The sequence below is a fragment of the Thalassophryne amazonica genome, chromosome 22, assembly GCF_902500255.1.
Source record: "Thalassophryne amazonica chromosome 22, fThaAma1.1, whole genome shotgun sequence".
In the NCBI taxonomy this organism is placed as follows: domain Eukaryota; kingdom Metazoa; phylum Chordata; class Actinopteri; order Batrachoidiformes; family Batrachoididae; genus Thalassophryne; species Thalassophryne amazonica.
This window is the reverse complement of record NC_047124.1, coordinates 22344026-22357609: the sequence shown is the minus strand read 5'-3', so window position 1 is coordinate 22357609 and position 13584 is coordinate 22344026. Positions and strand designations below refer to the sequence as shown.

Below are 13584 nucleotides of genomic sequence, written 5' to 3'. Positions count from 1 at the left end.
CTTTGGCTAACCAGATGAGGCAACAAATCAAATCATCCTTTTTGACTTTTCTCTCCTTGCCTGCTGTTTTCCATCTCCGCCATTTTGATGGTAAACAACAAACACAGGTGTTTACGTAGCTCAGGAGGAGAAAATGGAGCCGGGTTCTCTCTGTCCTTTTATTCTTCCATTTCTCCTCTCCCTGGCTCTCCGTGAAGGCAGTAAACAACAACAACAACCGGGGAAGGAGAGGAGTGGATGGGTTGGGGAGCAGGGGAATAGAAACAGAGATAGGAAAACAACAAACACAAACATAGACGAAGCAGAGCTACGAGACAGAGGAACAGAGGTAGACAAAGAAAGCCATAATCAGACAGAAAGAGAGAGAAGAAAGGAAAGCTAAAAACAATTATGTGGAGAGTTAGAGGAAAAAGTGTACAGCAGAAGAGCGTACCAATGAAATGAAAGCAGGCAGACATACTTAGAGATAACACATGGGGCTAGTGATGCATACAAATGAGACAAACAAAGACAGAAAGGACAGAAGGACAGAAGAGTAGGACAGACAGGCACAGGGACACTAGATGCAGCACAGAGTGAAAATAGAGCACACTTAAAAACCAAACCTGTGCACTAAACACAGGAAACATGTGACCGCTGGGGTTCCTCATCACGTGGCTCACATTCAACACAATCACTTCTCAAACTCCTCACATCCTCCCCTCTTCGTCCTTTCCTGCCTTCCGCCGCTGCACTTACCTGGCGGGGGGAGCGTCTGTCCGGGCAGCGCGGCTTGGCCGGGAGCGGGCCCGGGCAGCGAGAGGAGGCCCTGCCGCTGCATGTTGAGCAGGTGCTGCTGCTGCTGGAGCTGCTGCATCTGCAGGAGTTGCTGCTGGAAGACAAGCTGCTGGGCGGCCAGCTGCTGCTGCTGCTGCTGCTGCTGTTGCTATAGAGAGGAGGTGAGGAGAGGAGAAGAGGGAGGGAAAATTACAGGCGAATTAACAACTGAAGGAGAGGGAGAGGAAAAGACCGTCAATGTTTTAGCTGTGTGAAAAAGAGCCGGCGCTCTCTTGCCTCTGCTGTGACCTCGGCAGTACTTCTCAGGTTTCTGTGTCTCTCTCTCTCTCTCTTTGCTTGTGTTCATTTTTGGGCTCCACCACAGTGGTGCTTTCACCCCTCTGTGAGTGTGTGTGTGTGTGTGTGTCGGCACACGCAAACAGACAAAGCTGCACTGATATACAACCTTTCAAGCCTGTCAGTGTATGCGGCTAGTGATTGTGTATGATACTAAGCCGCTGGTTTAATCCCCCTCCATACTAACCCTGATAGTTAATTGTCTCGCCTCCGCCGATGGTCTGTTACAGCTTATGTGGCCAGAGGGGAGCAGGAAAAAGAAAAAAAAACCTTGAGATTTATAGTCTCGTGTGTGTGATGAATGCACGGGCAGAAATACACACAAACATGTGCATGTGCTCATCCCCCCGCCCCCCATCTTCACCGCTTCAGAGTTGTTTATCACAGTGCCAGACGTGTAGTTGCATAAGCTCTGTGCAAAACAACAAAAACAACAAACTGAAAAACAAACTTCTGTCAGAGAGGCAGCGACATTTACACAGAGAGAACAGGTTTGAGCTGTTAAAAAAAGTTTCATAACAGGAACTTTATTAATCAACGAGCAATCTGAGATTTCTGACGTTCGCCAATCTGGAATCGGTGTCGCAGACCGAACGGTCCCCCCTAAAAATCGGCACCCCCTGCCATCATTGCGCATCCTCTGGCCTTTTCAAGTGGTTCTCTTGTGTGTGGTGTTCCACAAGGTTCAATCCTTGGCCCCACTCTCTTTTCCCTGTACATATTGCCGCTTGGTTCAATCATTGCAAATCACAATATGTCGTTTCACTGTTATGCAGATGACATTCAAATCTCTCTCCCATTGGAACAAACTGACACGGTCACTGGGGGAAGGGTGGCCAGCTGTATTGTAGAAATAAAACAATGGTTGTCTTCGAATTTCCTACACCTAAATGAAGACAAGACCGAGTGTATTCTGTTTGGTTACTCACAGATCATGGATGTTGGGGGATTGTTGGTTAGACCCACAGTCAGAAATCTTGGTGTGATGTTTGACAGTGGTTTTAATTTGACAAACAAAAGGACTCTGTGGTAAAGTCAAGTTTTTATCAACTACGGCTTTTAGCAAAGGTGAAGCCTTTTTTAAATCGTGTAGATCTGGAAAAAGCCATTCATGCTTTTATTAGTTCTCGGCTGGACTATTGTAATGGACTTCATGTTGGAGTGTCCCAGTTTTCCCTTAGTCAACTTCAACTGGTTCAAAATGCTGCAGCACGTCTATTAGCCGACACACGTAGGTGTGACCACCCCAGTCCTCTACGCTCTGCATTGGCTTCCAGCTCGGGCTAGAATTGATTTTAAAATTCTTATGTTTGTTTTTAAAGCTAAAGAGTTTTGAGATTGTCTAACCAGTGTGCACTAGAGGTTCCGAGGTCCAGACACTGCCACTGGGGAGACCGGGCTTTTTCTGTGGCCACACCAGACTTTGGAACAAGCTCCCCGCCTCGAGAGCCGCACCATCACTGACTTGGGTCTTTTAAAATCTAACTTAAAAACCTTCCTTTTTATAATGGCTTTTGCATAACCAGCAGTGCTCTTACATTTTATTTGGTTCTTATCTGTAAATATTTTTGGATGTATATTTTTATTGATGTGTCTGTTTAAATTTGTCTTATGGTTTTAAGCCATTCTCTGTGTTTTTTATCTGATGGTAAAGCACTTTGGTCACCCTTTAAGCTGTGGAAGGGGTGATATAAATAAAGTTTGACTGATTGATTGAGGCATCATTTCAGACCACAGCAGCATCATTTCTGAGTGTCACCAGTGTTTTGCAGATTATCACCTCATTTCTGCTTCAAACTGTACTCCAGTCATCATCTATCTCAGCGACAGATATCTGAAGCTTTTGTACAACAATCATTCCCACATAAATTCAGCATTATTTCATCATAAAAGACGGCGGAGTGATCAGAGCGTACAGCAGCTGCTGCTGCAGCAGCACCTACGTCATTTCAGAGCGCCAGTAACAACTCGCCAATTATTGCCTTGTTTTCTGCTTAAAACAGCCTTGTTTCTGCTTAAAACTGACGTTAGAATGATTTAAAAGGTTTTACTTTGTCATCTGATGGTTAATAATCACATTAATCCATTTGATCGCTTTGGGTGTAGAGAGTCAGTGTCAGATGTGCGCTGTACACTTTTTTTTTTTGGGGGGGGGGACACCGGATCACCTCCAAAATTCAGTGGAGTCTTTCATGGCCTAATATCTGTCTGTGGTGCAAATTTGGTGAGAATCAGTGAAGTAGCTTTGGCATAATCCTTCAAAGCCTGTGTAAAGTGAAATCTTGATCCAGAATCTGGATCCGGATCATCTCCAATATTTAATGGAGTCTTCCATCCTCCAATATCTATCTGAGCTGAAACATTAATCAAAATTCGTGCAGTAGTTTTCAAATAATCCTGCTAAAAGACAGACAGACAAATAAATAAACGCTGGTGATTTTATTACGTCCTTGGCAGATGTAATTATCAAGAAGAAACACAACACAAACAGATAAGAGCCACTTCATAAACTGATGCAAATGGATTTGATATATATATAATAGTTAATAGTTGTTATACTGTTTATTATGAAAAACACAACCATCACTGCGACAGCAACACCGGGCACGCTGCAGCCATCGGTGATATCAAAAGTTAAACATTTTGAACTTTTTCTTCCTGTTGCAGCTGCAAGGACACATGACGACCTCTGGAGATTTAACCACAACAAAAGCCGCAGAGGGATAACAAGAGCAGAGCACAGTACAGCCAAAACCCCACATGATGACACATTAAAAATAAAACAGAAACATCTGGTGGTACAATGATATAATCAGTGTTTTTTTTTTTGTGCTTCATTTTGTTTTTTTGCTGGGTGTTCATCAAGGCTACAGTGGTTGTGTTTTAGTGATTGTGTGTCCACATAAAGTTCCAGAAAGTACAGCGCAGAAGAAACCCAGGACACAAAGTGTTTTGAGAAGAACAGAATCATGTGACCACCATGAATCTCAACTCCATCAAAATAATTGGTGGAATTAAAAATAAATAAATTAATGAATGATTCAACACCCTTAATATCTTTCCTTGTGGAATTCGCAAGGTATTTGTCAGCACGAGCTCCAATCTCCAACCACAACTCTCCTTCGATTTTTCAGCCTGTTAGCTTAGCACTTTTTATACCGTGTGCAGAAAATCTGTTTTTTTCATGTTTGTGGTAAATACCAACCTACTCAGTTTTTTTAGAGATTTTGTTGTGGTCCATGTCTGTCGCGCAGCAGAAACAACATGCTGTCTTGAGTTGACAGGGCACAAGTTATACAGCTTGGACGTGGAGTGGCAGAGAGAAGGAGCTTCTTACAAAGAAGATGCAAAATGGGCATCGCAAGCTTGGATTTGATCCCTTTTCTTGCATTACAATCCTTCTCTGTTCCACTCCACAATTAAGATGTGACTGTTAGAATATGAACAGCTTCTCATATCACATCCACAGAAGCCTGCAACTTCATCAGAGTTGTCGTGGTGTCTTGGTGGCTTCCCTCACCAGTTTCATTCTTGCAAAATCAGTTTTTTTCAGAACGGCCTACTCCACACAGATTCATTATATATTGTTTGTGTTTGTTAATATAGCCCAAGACATATTCAGTGACTTGGAATAGTCTCAAGAAAACTGGCTGTGAAAAAGCGATGATTTATAAAAAACAATAATCCTGATACTTATTTTGTCCAATTACTTATGGCCTCTAAAAATGGAGGGACTATACAGGAAAGTGGCTGTAATTCTGAAATGGTTAATGTGATATGTTTGTTAAACCCCTTGAATTAAAGCTGAAAGTCTTCACTACAAGTACAAACTGTTTCACTTGTGTTAGTGGATGGAGACAAAAATTCCAAAAATTGTGTTGCTGTCCAACTACTTATGGACCGGACTGTCCCATGAAAATCCAGGAATTTAACCATAATTTTGATGTCACATGCTTATTTTCATGAGTCTGTGTCTACGGCATGTCATTTTCCCGTGTGTGTGTATGTTTGTGCCCTGTTGGACCTGAAAAGTCCAAGAGGCGGCATTACAGGGATGGTAGGAGTAAAACTTGTGGTGCACTCACTGGAAAACAGACTGCATAATGGAGTGATGGAGAGAGGCAGTCTGCCCCGCTACCCCTCCTACCTGCCTCCAGAGAAATAAGGGAGCAATTTCTATTCCATATTTGATGGCAGGCCTCCTGAAAAACCATTCGCAAATCCAAACAGAAACAAAGCCGCTGGGAGGTCAGTTGTGGATTCCTGTAGGGGCAGCATAATGGGCTGCTTGGAGAGACGCTGAGAGGCAACACGATGACAGAGAAGAAAGTAAGTCTGACAGACGGTGTGTGTTTATTTGATACCCAGTTTTTTTCTTTCAGATCAATTAAGCTGCTTCCGCAAAAAATATGTGATGTGGACATGGGCAGGTTCTCGGGGTTTGACTGCCGTGCCACACGCCAAAACGGAGCCGCAAACGCAGCGAAGGTTGACACGCTCATCTCATCTTCTCTGATACCCAAAGAAAGCGACACAGAGCTGCGTCTGTTGACCGGCTGCCCGTCACTGTGATTTATGAGCGGTATAGGCAGTAACATCGGCAGGCGTGCGTATGTTTGTACATATCTCCGTAGGAGCAGTTCATGAATGAGATGGACTCATAGATCTTTTGTATCTTGTTTCTTTATCACAAAAGTCAGACTCAAGATATATTTATTTTCTACTGATTACGTTTAATGAGGTTATATAGTTTGGATTTTTATTTGTATATTATATGACACTTTAATTCATTTTTGTTGCTTTTTAATTTGAAATTTATGTCTGATTTTATTTAATTTACATGTGCATTGTTGTATTGTAGGTTTATTTCTTCTGATATAAAAAGTTCTTCTTCACCGTCTACTGATTTTTACCCGAGGCTATCAGATATGGCCATCTGGTAGTGCGAAGACTTTGCATCCGTCCATCAGTCTGTTCGTCTGCCCACCTATCTGTGCTCAGCATAAATTCAGTCCTATTGACGCCAGAGTCTTCAAATTCACAGGGAACCTTTTTGATACACAGACGTTGGACAAAGATGGCTAACCTTGACCTATTTTAAGAGGTTAAAAAGTTGCATTCTGTTTCATTCTGTTCCATGTTTTTTGAGGGACGGGGGTGACAGCAAATCAGAATATAGGCGCACCGTGATGTCAGTGGCTGGTCTAGCTAGCTGCAAACTCAGTTTCGTTTGTGTGTAAATATAACCTCTGTCATGTATTATATAAAAGCTAGCAAGAAATAAACACTTCTAAAACTGAAAACAATGTTTTTGTAACCTGATAACACCTCTAGAGTGATTTACAAGATATTTTGCAGATGTCAGCGCGCACGTGCTAACTTCCGCTAACTCAAAGCTAACTTCTGTGCTTGTCAAAAGCTCGTGTGCGCTCACGCATGCCTTCCTACAGATGCAGTTAAAACGTAAATATGGCTTATGACTGATTGATAGAGGGGCTTTATTAAATATGTACAAATTGTACGTAAGACAATAGGATCTTAATAATTAATGTAAATAACAATAAATGTTGAATTAATTTTAGATACACACACACACACACACACACACACACACACACACACACACACACACACACACACACACACACACACACACACACACACACACATATATATATACATATACGTTGCACTGAGATACCAATTAAACAATTGAAAATTATAAAGAAGACAATGCTCACACAGCCGAGGGTATTTTAGCACTGTGTTATATTTATTATTATTATAGCTGCATGAGCACCAATGTCAAATATATATGTTGCAAGTGTTTAGACACTTATAACAACTAATTAATTATATATCAGTGTAGTTCCAGTTTAATCATTTCCAGTCAAATTGGAATAAGGAGTTCATGTCATTGTCATTTTTTTTATGTTCCCTTATGAGTTTTTAATAGTTGTAGAATTTTTTTGAGATGACTGAGTCCCAAAATTGCAGGATTAGTTCACAGACAGTTTAGGAAAATCTTTTAAAAATGAATGTTTTTAATTTCTCAACTTGGAAGAGAACCAAAAGAGAGCAGATACACACAGTGACCAAACAACAGCACACTCAGAGCGGAGATAACAAAAATGAATAAATAAATTAAATAAAAATAAACAATAAAATAATAAAAACCTTTGACAATATTTCCTCACAGATGACGTGTTTTTTACGTTTTCATTCTAGAGATTTGTTAATTTTTCCTACAACAGCTGCATTTGCAGAGTGCATCCACTGCCGTGTCGGCAGATATAATCCAAAACACCTTAATAAATCACTGTGCTTTGTTTTAGGATATCTTTAAACATAAACCAAACTGAAAAGATTTTCATATCGGCAACATATCGCATGTGCCAAACATTAAAAAAGTGTTGATGACTGACATTTCGCTAGCTTATGTTAGTTTGACGCACCTCTATCTTTTTACTAGAAAATACTGACATTAAAATTTAAATTTGTAATAAGTTTAAGATTTTGCTTTAGGCCCCACACTCACTGTTGTGTATGTAAAGGACACAGGAGACAACGGGTCCAGGAGGGTGTCTGTGCTGAACTGGAATATTCCGCCTCTGTGCTGTGGTCTTGTTAAAAACATGGCTGAATTTTAAAGCTAATAGAAAACTTTATTCCCATATGACCTTTGAAATAAGTTGTAAATCTCTTGCATTTCCATGAAGGCTGTAATGTTGTCGTACACGCCGTAACATGACTGGGAGGTTTTCTGGAAACACCACATACATTGGGCATGCTACGGCATCTACGATTTCGCTACGGTTGTTGTTGTGCACACACTGTATGGTACAAGCCCTGACGTAATTATGCCATCACACAGAGCTATATTATGACATGCTGGTTTGTGACGGTTACAGACCATGACCTTCCAAAACAGATAACCTCCAAATTGAGACTGACAAAGCGACACTGCTCAGCTGTTTGAAATCAGGATAAATTACTGACCTAAACCTACACTTTAAACTTAGTGAAGCATACACGTTTATGCGAGTTATGGTTACGCTGAAGGTTACGACATGATGCTGCAAACTCTGCAACATGTGCTTCCTTTTCGTGTGTGTGTGTGTGTGTGTGTGTCTCACACCTCTTTAGCCTGTTTGCCGGGGTGCTGCTGCTGGAGAAGCTGCAGATGAAGCTGCTCCTGTTGCTTCTTATAAAACTCCTGTAGGTGTTGCTGTACACACACAGACAAGAGCACCACAGGCAGGAGTCAGAGGAGTCAGTACTTAAGATATTTGTGTAAGTACACATGCAAATTCTCAGAATATGAGCCAGCTTTATTAACAGCCTGTGAAGCAATGAACAAGGTGCTCTGTTCAATTTAAATTATACCATTTTGGAAATGTATTACTATTTTTACCAATTTACAAAGTCACACCTTATTCATTAATTACACAGACAGAGCTCCAGATGTAGATGTAATTATGCAGAAAATACTTTTGCGTACTATAAATACCATCTACTGCTTTTGGCATTTTCTGTGTCTTTCAGTGTTCTCCATATGGACCTTTAATTGCCACACAGTTCTATAGGGGGCAATAATTCATTAGATTAACTGCACATTTGACTGCTGGGATGCCCTGACGTCCTTTGGAGTGGCTGAAATAAACAGAATAAACTCCCACAGGAACAAGTTTGCAGGATTAAACTGATTGCTTTAACACACATTCTGAGAGCGCTAATATAAACGGCGATTTCAGTTTTATTTCATGCATGTTTTGGATGGCGTTCTGGCCTGAAAGACGAGCCGCAGTAACGGGCCAACGAAATGCACAGCCTCATTCTTCGCTAACTGCCGCACAAACATCGGCATGATTTCAACAGACGCTAATATTGAAGATGAATGGGAGCCACAGGAGCAATTGTGTTTTGCAGCTCTCGCTTTAGTCACTTCACATAAATCAAACAAAAACTTGCGCCGTGATCGCTGAGGATGGAGACGTGCACAGTACCATATGATGAACCCTTGGATTTACTCTCTGGGATGCTCAGACAGATGTTTCATGTTAATTATGGTGAAGAATGACCACATATATCAAAATGGTGCTATGCAAATATTATGCATTTTTCATGAATAAATACAAACTTAAACTGGACGAAGAACTGATAAAAGTTACTGTAAAAAAAAAAAAGTGTACGTCAAAACTTCCCCTGAATATTACAGTGAAGAGGACTCATCAGAGTGACTGACATGCTTAATTAAACAGCTCTCCCTTAATCAAATCTATGAATGAGAAACGCATTCCAACTCTGACATGAGACTGTGCCAAGCGTGTGCTTTCTCACGCTGATTCCAAATATTACATCATCCGTCACCCATCATTCAGCTGCTGCTGTTCGACTGAACTGCGCCCAACTCCCTCGGTCCCTGATGGATGCTTGTCAGGGAATTGAACTCGTGCCACACTAGCGATGGCTAATTAGAGGTGACATGAACAAGTACAAATTCAGATTGGCAAGCGTGTCAAGGACATAGGCAGCGAGCGGTGAGTCGGCATGAGCAACTGGTGATGGTGATTCACTGAATTCAGGAGCGACTCGGGTGTTTATCCGGTGCGTACCGCCCGGCCGCTGATGGGTCACGGGAGTGCGTTTGGATGGGTCGGTTTGCGCATGCATACCTGCTGCAGCATAACAGCCTGCTGCTGCTGGAGCAGGGCCTGGAGCTGCTGTGGGGAAAGCACCTGCTGCTGGAGGATCTGCTGCATCTGTTGCGGTGTGATCACCTGGGGACTCATCATGGCCACTGACACTGGAACCTGGACAGCATGGATAAGAGAGGAAACAGTGCATTAAGATACAGGAACAAGGCCGTATGAAGCAAGTGGGCGATTGGAAATACAGGAAAAAAATTATGCATGATATAAAGTACAAGAGTGGAAAACAACAGCGGGATGAATACAGAAGAAAGTTGGGAAATGGAGCATTAGAGATGTGTCAAGCCTACTGGCGTGGATCTACTGGGAGTGTGGTAATTGGTGACTCAGAGGTAGGGAGAGCAGGCCTCCCATGGCCGTGATGCTTGGCAGCCTGGAGGAGAAGCTGAAGGACAGATGGGTACAGTGCCTTTGTGTTGCTCATCTTATTTTCCTGCCTCCATCCCAGTGGGATAAGTGGAGGATTTAAATAGATGTAGACCTTAATTAGCGGGACCCTTGAACTCCCCTACTTTAGTGTGCCTATCAGTGCTGCTATTGTGAAACAGCATGAAAATGCACAACTCCAAAGTTGATTAAAACTACACTGATGAAGTGGACACGGCACGCAAAAAAAAAAAAAAAAAGAAAAAGAAAAAGAAATGAACAAATCAGCATAATGTGGTGAATTATGGGTAGGAGGTTAAGGCTGCATTCTGAGCGTTTCTGTAGCAACATGATTTGTGAAAGGAGGCAAGTAATACATTCTGTGTATTGATCACCGACAATAAGCCATTTTGAAAATATCAATTAATACACGCTGTTAAACAATAAAGCACATACATAAAGCACCATGACACTGTTAAATATAAAGGGAGCACACAGCATAGCGCAACTGTAATGGCAAGTTTCCGCGCACTTGTGTTCATCTGTGTGACCGAGGGCTTGTCGGTTTTAATATGAGGTGTGGTCAAGTTCATAACTGAAGCATTGCAATTGTGAAGCAGCAGAAAATCCTGGTCTAAAGTCTAAAACTAAACTTTAAACTTGTCAGCACGCTGCAAAGTTCAGTTCCCCCTTCCATAGGCAGGTTCATGACACGTGGACACAACTTGCATACTCATACACACACACACACACACACACACACGAAATTGAAATGAATACAAGGTTAATAACTCATGGAAAAAATACCAACGCTCACCATACTGCTTCACCTCAGGGAGCTTTGGCGGCTGCTCTCTGCATGTGTGCTTTGACATATTGTGCGCAGCTCAAAACTCACAATGAATAGTAAACCAAAGGGGTTCCAGTGCGCTTAAAGAAAAATGCCAACATTTCTCAATTTAGACTACATGTTTAGACATTTTGGGGATTATCATTTCACTCAAAACATGAATGAATATAATCGGTGCATTATTGATTCCGAACACAAACACTGCAGTGGGATAACTAGCTTAACTTATCAGACGGGGCCACTTGTTGTCACCACTGAACAGACAAAACATCTTAAGAAGTCTCATGCTGGATGGACAGTTTCCCGACATGTAAATGTGTAGATGTAGACAACCAAGTACATAGTTAGCTGCTTACCTTAGCATCTTAATCAGCGGTTGGCGCTGCTGTGCAGTGAGTAATTACAAGTCGACTGAAGATGATGGGCTGGGTCTCACAGATTAAGCCAAATGAGCCCCAAAACATTTAAAAATAGAGCCTAGGTTGAAAAATATTAATGCGCCCCACCTTTGATGGCAATGACAGGTGACAATATGATTGGTGTAATTCATATTTTTTGATTAATTAAGTGGCTAAATACAACACCTTTGAGCCCTGCACCCTACTTTGCCTTCACATTACACACCGTGTAAATCACAAAGTGAGTTGGACAGACCCCAAAGGCTCCACGAAGATATGGCTGAGGATCATATATTTTCATAAAAAACCCTGCTAATCCATACTGCTTCAATGAAATTTAAGACTAAAAAATCAGAACCACATGTAGTTTAGTTTGTAGTTTTATGGATAAACACCAAATGAGTGAATGATTTTATATTCACTGCAACACAACAGCTTCCATGAATAATTAAGAAAATAACTTTCTGAAATGACCTTTAAAATATAATTAAATGTAACTTACAAAATCCTTTGATAAGTTGGAATGAGCTGCAGTGTTTGCGGGCTGATTGTCAGCAAAGTAAGATTCCAGATAAACAGCCTTCACACCGTTATAACGCAATTAAAATATCAACATGTAGTCACACCTTCACTGATGCTAATTGCAAGCGTGTTTGGCATGGAGCTGCCATGACAGTAGCCAGCCTATATGATGTGTCAAGGGGCCAATAAGACATCCCTGTCCTCATTGCCAGCTAATCAAGCAGCCTTGATTACTTTCCACGCATGCCTCCTCTCCATCCCTCCTTCTCTCTCCCTCTCTCTTGCTCTCTGTCAGGCCTTGACACGTCCTTGTTTAGCTCTCCTCTCCTCAGCACCTACCCTCCATCCCAGGTTTTCCCCCCTCTTTGATTAGCCGAGACATTTGCATGGTCACTACACATTTTTCATTTTAGAAGTCATTATGCATTAGTGGCTCCTGATCGCCCGCCTTGACTAATCCTGATGAACTGAAAATCACAGCTGAAGGTCAACTTCCAGCCGGCCCTGCTGCACATTCATATTCATATTCAAACAAATCCTGCCTCCATTGTTCATTAGGGTCTTAGAGTGAAGGGACTCCTTCTGAGGTGGAAGAGGTGGAGGAGGATGTTGTGGTACATCGCTTTTCTTCTCCAGACCCAGAAAAAAAAAAAAAAAACGCTCACAATAAACGATGTGGTGAACAAAAGCCGTCAAAAGTTGCACATTAAACAGTCCGCGTGCAATTATGCAAATGCTGTGCTTACACTTTCAGGCGTTAATAACCCTTAAAGGTGCATTTGCCGGGGATGTAATTACCCCCGCAGTCACTCCAGGTTTTGTGTTGGATGCCGTGACAATGAGGCGAGTGCAGCTGAGAAACAACAAGAGAGATGAACTCATTAAGAATATTGATTTGATGCTCAAAGATGTCGCCTCATAAAAGTGATACAGGCTTTAGAATTTAACAGTGCGAGATGCACGGACATATAAAAATGCAGTTAACTGGATATCTTTATTCAAAGGCAAACTGTGGTGAAATACAAGCGTTTATAATGAAATACCTGCAAATGAATAATGCAGTATTTTCCACAACAAAGGACGAAAGCTGACGAAACTCCAGCAAAAAACCAAAACAAAACAAAAAACAGCAAGCCCCAATATGAACTTGGGAAATGCCTTTTACGCTTTAATTAGCTTTTTAAGTGAAGCAATAGGTGATAATCATTTCCATTTCACCACTGCACCAAACAAAAAGAGGGGAAAGAAAGAGAGCTGGAGAAAACAGGGCAAAGAAAGGCAGGGGAGGAAAAGGCGCTGGCCCACGTCCATTGTGAAGTGCAGCACAATGCTAATTCCAGCGTTTAACTGCATGCTTTTCTGCTTGACGTATCAGAGGCTCAGAGATGAAAGCAGATAAGTAATTGCTCTCCTGGTTCTTATTCTTCACTGACAACTCATAAATTTAATTTTACACACACGTTCATTTACATTTTCAAGTATATGACATGATAATTGCAGGAATATAACACCTCCATTCTGCAGGATAGTGCGCCGGGCTTTGATTGACGGGAGCGGTGAATTGAAAGGAACAGGAGGTTGAATTGCCTCTCCGAGAAATGATTTTGCCACGAAGGGATGAAAT

At 41.7% G+C, this 13584-nt stretch overlaps 1 protein-coding gene across 8 annotated transcripts in view; it reads right to left on the bottom strand.

Annotated features, from left to right (window-relative positions):
• foxp2 (forkhead box P2) overlaps nucleotides 1-13584 on the bottom strand; it is a 223351-nt gene that overhangs the window by 62061 nt on the left and 147706 nt on the right. For all 8 annotated transcript variants that reach the window (XM_034163713.1, XM_034163719.1, XM_034163717.1 and 5 more), the window contains 3 exons: nucleotides 9789-9926; nucleotides 8252-8341; nucleotides 739-925 (listed from right to left, as the gene is read on the bottom strand). In XM_034163713.1, coding sequence (XP_034019604.1) covers nucleotides 739-925; nucleotides 8252-8341; nucleotides 9789-9926 — 415 coding nt within the window. The remainder of the gene's footprint in view (nucleotides 1-738; nucleotides 926-8251; nucleotides 8342-9788; nucleotides 9927-13584) is intronic.